Source organism: Trachemys scripta, chromosome 20 (genome assembly GCF_013100865.1).
Source record: "Trachemys scripta elegans isolate TJP31775 chromosome 20, CAS_Tse_1.0, whole genome shotgun sequence".
Lineage (NCBI taxonomy): Eukaryota > Metazoa > Chordata > Testudines > Emydidae > Trachemys > Trachemys scripta.
The window spans coordinates 6773212-6780040 of NC_048317.1; the positions used below are offsets into that span (position 1 = coordinate 6773212).

The 6829-nt window shown below is 53.4% G+C and overlaps 1 protein-coding gene across 2 annotated transcripts; it reads right to left on the bottom strand.

Moving 5' to 3' along the window:
• Positions 1 to 496: 496 nt before the first annotated feature.
• Positions 497 to 6505, bottom strand: FAM167B (family with sequence similarity 167 member B). 2 transcript variants are annotated; one of them, XM_034754239.1, is made up of 2 exons: positions 5281 to 6505; positions 497 to 2937 (listed from the first exon to the last, which is right to left on the bottom strand). In XM_034754239.1, the coding sequence occupies exons 1-2, from the start codon at positions 5593 to 5595 to the stop codon at positions 2677 to 2679; spliced, it is 576 nt and encodes a 191-aa protein (XP_034610130.1). In that variant the 5' UTR covers positions 5596 to 6505; the 3' UTR covers positions 497 to 2676. The 2 variants fall into 2 exon arrangements, with proteins under 2 accessions (XP_034610130.1, XP_034610129.1); XM_034754238.1 differs by having other exon boundaries at positions 499 to 2940.
• Between the last annotated feature and the right edge of the window lie 324 nt (positions 6506 to 6829).

The window sequence follows — 6829 nt, forward strand, 5'->3', positions numbered from 1 at the left end:
CTCTGGCCAGATTCCAACTGATATAATTACATTCTGCAGCCCTAATTTCCCCTGCAAGTGTGACAAGATCTTGACTTCCTGTCCTAAAGTATTGTATAATGTCGCTGTGTTTTTTCAAACCACTGCCTGAAGTCCTGGCCTCACCCCAAAGATGGCTGCAATTCAGTGGTGCTTGGAGTGCTCGTCTCTTGGATATGGTTTGCAAAGGGCTTTAGGAGCTTTTAGAACAAAAGGTGCTGTAAAAACAGCTGATGCCAATTCATTATTATTATTTATTGCCGGCCAAAAAAATTAAACAGTAGTTCTGCAAAAATGTCAAGTTTTCCGTGTGTTTTTCTGTTTAGTTTTGGAAAGGTTTGAAATGGACCCACTTTTTCTGAAATTGTCCTGATTTTTTTTTAAATGGAAAACATTACTGGAAAGGTTAGCAAAATGGTGATCAACATTTTTGATTTACTGATAACAATTTTGAGAAAAACTGTCAAAACTAGACTTTCACATAAAACTATAAAATGTCACTAACATTAACAATTTTTTTTGCAAAAGATTTAAAAAGAACAACCCAACATTTTAATTAAAAAAAAAACTTATTGTATTAAAAATGTCAACTAGCTCTCATTATTATTCAGTTCAGGAAATCTTCCTTTAGTTCTGTTGAATATTGTGAGTATAATGATCACTTAATGAGATCCTTCCGTGCAACTCCGAGCTCTTGGTTCTAACAGAGATAATGTGCTGTTATGTTTTGAGCGAGGCACTTGGAGACAAGACTCCTGGTTTCAATTCCTGGCTCTGGGAAGAAGGGTAGTTTAATGGTTTGAGAAGAGAACCAGCTCCTAGATTCTCTTCCCAGCTCTGCCACTGGTTTGCTGCGTGTCTTTGGAGCAAGTCATGCCCTATCTCTGTGCCTCATTCTCCCTATATCTAAAATAGGCAGAATGATACTGACCAATCTCAGCTGGTTTGAATAGAAATTGTAAAGTGCTCTGAGATCCTTGGATGAGTGCAAATTTTTTATCCATTGTGATTGTAAAAACTAATGTTCCCCTGAAAATGACCCTCCCGGAGATTCCAGATATTCCTGTAAAAAGTTCCAGGGGAAAACTGCCAGTGTCTTCAGGGATGATCGCACGAGGAGACAGCAAGAAGTGAAACATGGAGCACAACCAACATGCCTATTTGCACATAGAGGAGAAAAGGCACCTGGCTAGGCAGGGCTGCTCATAGGTTCACTATGAAGTGGGCGCCTGCCTCATCTGAGGCCTCAGCTAAACCGAGTGGAAACAACAACACCCAGCGGAAGTGAGAGCGACAAACCCAATGTTCTCACCGCTCGTTAGAAGGCTGCCCAAAACAGCACCGTTGAATGGGGACAGGCAAGAGCGTAAAACCACTTGCCAGCATGGTCAAGGATGGATAGACCGAGCAGCCCGAATCGGAAGAGACGGCTGGTCAGAGGCTGAGTCAAGGCAGTTCTCCCTCATTGTGTGTTTCCACCTGGCCTGTGTGTTTCTGTCTGTGGGTGGGTGGGTGGGTCTGAGCGAGGAGGCCCCGTTTGTCAGTGTCCCAGATCATATATGCATCTGCAGGTCGAAGGGAGCTGACTGTGTGAGTGTCCCTGATCAGACATGTGTCTGGGGATAGAGCCAGGCCGAACTGTGTGTGAGAGACAGAAGGAAACAAGGACACCTTTGCAGACGCCGTCTTTTATTTCTGCACGGAAACTTTTTCTTGGGTTTTCTGCAGCAGCGAATGGGACCCAGCAGCGTGACGTGCATCACAGATGCCTTAGACCGCCCCCTCCCCCCCACCCAGCTGAGCCATGAGGCTCACAGGCTGCGGAGAATTCACCGAGCTGCTCACCAAACCCTGCCCCCTCTCTGCCGGCACCTGCCACTGCAGCCTGTGCACCTCTGGCCCCGCAGCGCTAGGGAAGTGTAACGTACGTGCATAGCGCTGTGCGTTACAGAGGCTGCTTCCTAAGCTAGGACAGAGCTGGCTGAGGAGGGACTGGCCCCTGGCCAGAGATATGCTACTGGCGTTGGAGGGGTGGGGTATGTGGGCTCCACGGACCCCACCCACCTGTCTTTGCAAGGCAGGCCCAGAAGGGGTAGCATGGCTGCTGCGGGGACTGAAACCAGTCACAGGCTCCGGTTCCTCAAGGGGCCGCGCTAAGCTCCACCTGGGCCTGGGGGACTCAGCACTGCAGACTTGGCAGGTCTCTGCACCTCTGGTGCCAGGCAATCCATGCAGCGCGTTAGCCCAGCCTCGGTTCGGTCAGGTTTGGTTTCTAGCTGGCTGCGGTATCCAGCGCGGGACGCTGCAGGGACGCACCAGAGGCGGCTGTGAATGGCAGGAGAGGGTCAGGTGGCAGGCTGCAGCATCAGATGGGAGGTGGCAGCCCTGCTAGCCCACAGACCTGCAACACCAATCATCAGGGAGGGGGGAATACGCTGTACACTCACCACTTCCCTCGGCCACCGTAACTGGGCTGAACACTACGCTGGCCTGTATATAATCCGACCCACCAGCTCAGGACCTGAGCCTTCAGCCTGAGCTTCTAGGTACGCGCATGCACATGGGCCAGGTTTGGGGCGCGGCGAGGGGTCCCTGCTAATGCTCCCTGCCGTGAAGAGGTGCCCTGCCCAAACAGCCCTGGGCAGGAGGCCAGGGCCCTCAGCAGAGGGAGAAGCGCCGGGAGTTGATGTTCATGCGCGTGACGCCAATGTGCTTGAGTGGCGTGGAGAGCAAGAAGGCGGCCTTGGGCGGAATGTTGCAGAGCAGGTCTGTGTCCTCCTCACAGCCCTCCAGGCCAAAGGTGGCATTGTCCAGCATCTCCTTGTGCTGGTGGCACACCTGCTCCACCTTCAGCTGGTGAATCTGGCCCCGCAGCCGCATCAGCTGCCGCGCCAGCTGGTGATCCACAGCCTGCATCTCCTGCTGTGCAGAGGAGGGAAAGGGGAGCCGTTAGGGGCCCAGCCGGAGCACGGGTCACCCCGTCACTCAGCCAGAGAGCAGCCCTAAGGCAGGGCCACGGACATGCGGAGACGCACAGACAGGGGTACGGACACAGGAGGTATGTCGAGGGGCAGCCTGCGGCAACGCGTCTCTGAGTCCGGGTCCAGGCTTGCAAGGGTCGGGCCGCCATGCTAGGAGTAGCCGTGTAGACGGTGTGGCATGGGCTGAAGCTCAGGCTTTGAAGCCGGGTGGGCGGGGGGGGGGGGGCGGCTTAAGAGCCCAAGCTCCAGCCCAGGCTGCACTATTTGCACAGCAGAGACACACGGACAGACAGAGACACACACCGCCAGAGACAACCCCGAGACATGGGAACACACAGAGACACACGGACAGAGACACACACCACCAAAGACACACGGACAGACAGAGACACATACCGCCAGAGACAACCCCGAGACATGGGAACACACAGAGACACACGGACAGAGACACACACCACCAGAGACACATGGACAGACACAGACACACACCGCCAGAGACAACCCCGAGACATGGGAACACACAGAGACACACGGACAGATAGAGACACACCACCAGAGACACACGGACAGATAGAGACACACCACCAGAGACAACCTCAAGACATGCAAACACACAGAGACATACAGACAGAGACACACACCACCAGAGACAACCCCGAGACATGCAAACACACAGAGACACACGGACAGACAGAGACACATACCGCCAGCGACAACCTCAAGGCATGCGGTCACACAGACTCATGGACAGAGATAGAGACATGGACACATGGAGACACACTGCCAAAGGAAACTCCGAGACATGTGAACACACAGAGACACCCTGACAGAGATATGGAGACACACTGCAGAGACAAACACCGAGACATGCGAACACACACAGACACGCAGACACCCAGCAACAGATGGACAGAAAGACACACGGATAGAGATAGAGATACACAGACACGCATGGACAGAGAGAGACATACAGATGGATGCACAAATATACAGAGATGCATAGACAGAGACAGACACCCACGGAGATATCTGGACAGAGACAGAGACACACAGAGATGTGCAGACACAGACACACAAACGCAGAGGCACAAACACACTGAAATGTGCAATCAGAAAGACAGACATGTGCGAGCACTTACTGACTCGTGGACCGAGCTGGGGAGAAACATACAAACACACAGTTGCACTGACGCAGACACACACACACACACGCACGCAGGCCATGTCTACACTAAGCAAAGAAGCGTTGCAACAAATGGTGCCTGGAACACCTTGAGCTGGCAGAACATGTGCAGCCCCCCCACGTCCGCACATCCGAGCTCCCCTGACCTTTCACAAGCATTGACTGTAACGGTTCGTTGCAACCCCAGGAGGGAGGTGTTTCCTTTGGGTCCAGATGAGCTGGTGCTGGCTACAGCAGCTTCCCCCTAGCACGGAGAGGAAGCCCTGACCCTTGCAGCTGCCCCAGTTCAGCTGGCCCCCAAACTCCAGCCCCCAAAGCAGTGCCGCACACTTGGAAATCCGTGAAGCCCTCACGCCTAAACAGGGTACTAGGGAACAGGTGCTCCAGGAGTCCCGGAATGCACTAGGCCAGCCACAGCTGCGAGATGTGATGCTTGCGGATGCACCAGAATGGTTCAGGGAGGAATCATGTTGCCATGAATCCGCACCGACCCACTGTGAGGGTAAAGCAACCAGCCCTTCCTGGCAGGGAGTCCCCCTGCAGAGAGAGACAGCTCACACACACACACACAAATGCTCAAAGACCATGTCAATCAAGGCCTATAAACACCAGAGTTAGGGAGAAAGGTAGGCACCAAAATGGGCATGTTGGCATTGAAACGGCTCCTTTGTACACGGACAAGACAATGCCAAACACCAGCTGGGATTCCGGGGGTACGAACCCAGGGAATGAGCCCTGCTCGAGGTGCAGAGGGCTGAAGTGAGCAGGGTGATGGAGAACAAACCAGCCTCGTGCCACCTTTAAAATTGACCCCCCCCGGGCCATGGATGTGACACCCAAGCCAGGTACAAATTGAACTGCCGAGCATCCAGCCCATGGCAGGGGCTTTCTCCTCCTCCCCAGCAACCTCATACTCCCTCCCCTTTCCCCAGGAGTTCTCTTTGTCCCATTTCCCGTTAGCCCTGGGGATGTCAAGCTGAGCTCCGCAGGCCAGGAGCCCTACTGCTGCGGGGCCTGGGATAATGGTTTAAGATCTCTTGCCTTCTCTGTCCCTTGCTCTTCTCCCACAGAGGCCGTGCTCCCAACAAAGCTACTCACCAGCTCCTTTCTGAGCCACTCCAGGGCATCGTCCATGGTGGCAAACCCACAGATGCTCCTGGACGGCACATCGGCTTGAGTCGCCTCCAGAAACACCTCTCCACCCTGCTCTTCATTCAGCGAGCTGATGGCTCCCTCCGTGACGCCGTTCCTCCAGGACTGGCTCTGCACGCGGGCCTTCCATTCCAAGTAGGAAGGCCTCCTAGTCTGCAGCTTCAGCTTGGCCGTCAGGGCCTTCACGCTGTCCAGGTTCTCCTTGTCTGAGTTCGACTCCTCTTCCCCGAGCTCCTTGAACTTCAGGTGGCTGAAGGACATGGTTGTGCTTGCCAGGTGCAAGAGAGAGGAGCGTTTGCCTGTGGCAGAGCTGCCTCGCTCTGCGTGTGTGCGTGTGAGCAGGAGAACTACCGGTATTTATTTCTGGAATGAACAATAAAGCCTTGGAACTCGGTGATGATTATAAACGAGCAGGAACTTTAATTGCCTGGAGGCCTGGGGAGGTGTTTTTTTAAAAAAAAAAAAATAGATTATTGTCTCCAGCTGGGAGGAGACACCCTGTTCTTTGAAAGGAAGTTTCAATGGGGACATAAAGGACTGTAGGAGCGAAAAGTAATTTATCCCACGACGCGCCTTCCCTTCCCGGTCTATTATCGGGACAGAAATAAAACTGCTTCTCCACCCAGCTCCGAGATCAAGGGAGGCTGAAAGGTCACTTGAGATTCAGGGCTGCTACAGAGCCATCAAAAAAAAAAAGAAAAAAGAAAGAAAGAAAAAGAAAAAGAAAAAGCTCAGCTCTGTTCATGGCTTTTCCTGCCCCACCCCCAGGCACTTCTGCAGCGCCCAGGGCAGATCATACGGTGCAGATAGTGCAGGAGAGGCGAGGTTAGAGGAAGGAGAGGCCTGGCATGGAGGGGCTGGTGTGGAGTCCCCAAGAAACATTGGAGTTCACTGCAGCGGGGGGTTCTGTTCAGAGTCCCTGAGAAACCCCTCGGCCATGCCAGGGAAGAACAGCAAAGGACCCCTGCACGCAGCATGACGCTGTTCTGCACCCGTAGCCACATGGCTGATATCCCATGTGAGATCTGAATGGGCACGTGGCATCTCACAGTATCTCCCCTGCGGGTCACGTTTGGCCATGCTGAGTCGGCCATGCACCCCTTTGTGATACCTTCAGAGCGAAGACCAAGCTGGGGTGTGTGGGTTTGTTCTAGTCTGTGCCCCCTGGGAGGGGTCTCTCCCCAGGATCTCAGCTATAGGGCCTCCTAGACCTACAATTCTGCTAATAAATCCCGCCCTTTGAGAGCTCTCATTGGTCACCCGCCTCCCAGCCGTGCTCAGGGCTTCTGGCCAGGTCACTTTAACCAGTGGCTTTTTTGCTTCTCCACAGCTGTGCTACATTTAAGGTGGAACCCATGGGCCCTGGAGAGAATGGACAACCTAAGGAGATTGTAGTGCAGAGGCAGAATGCAGTATTTCCCACCCCTACCCACACCCCATACAGAAAAACAAGGACCATTCAGCACAGGGTGACAGGTAAAAAAATGCTTAGCCG

What these genes read in the sequence shown, in the direction of transcription:
- FAM167B (XM_034754238.1), bottom strand. Translation starts at nt 5,595, where the DNA reads ATGTCCTTCAGCCACCTGAAGTTCAAGGAGCTCGGGGAAGAGGAGTCG. An exon ending in AGTGGCTCAGAAAGGAGCTG is followed by an intron (nt 2,941 to 5,280) that starts GTGAGTAGCTTT and finishes TCCTCTGCACAG; the next exon opens with CAGGAGATGCAGGCTGTGGA.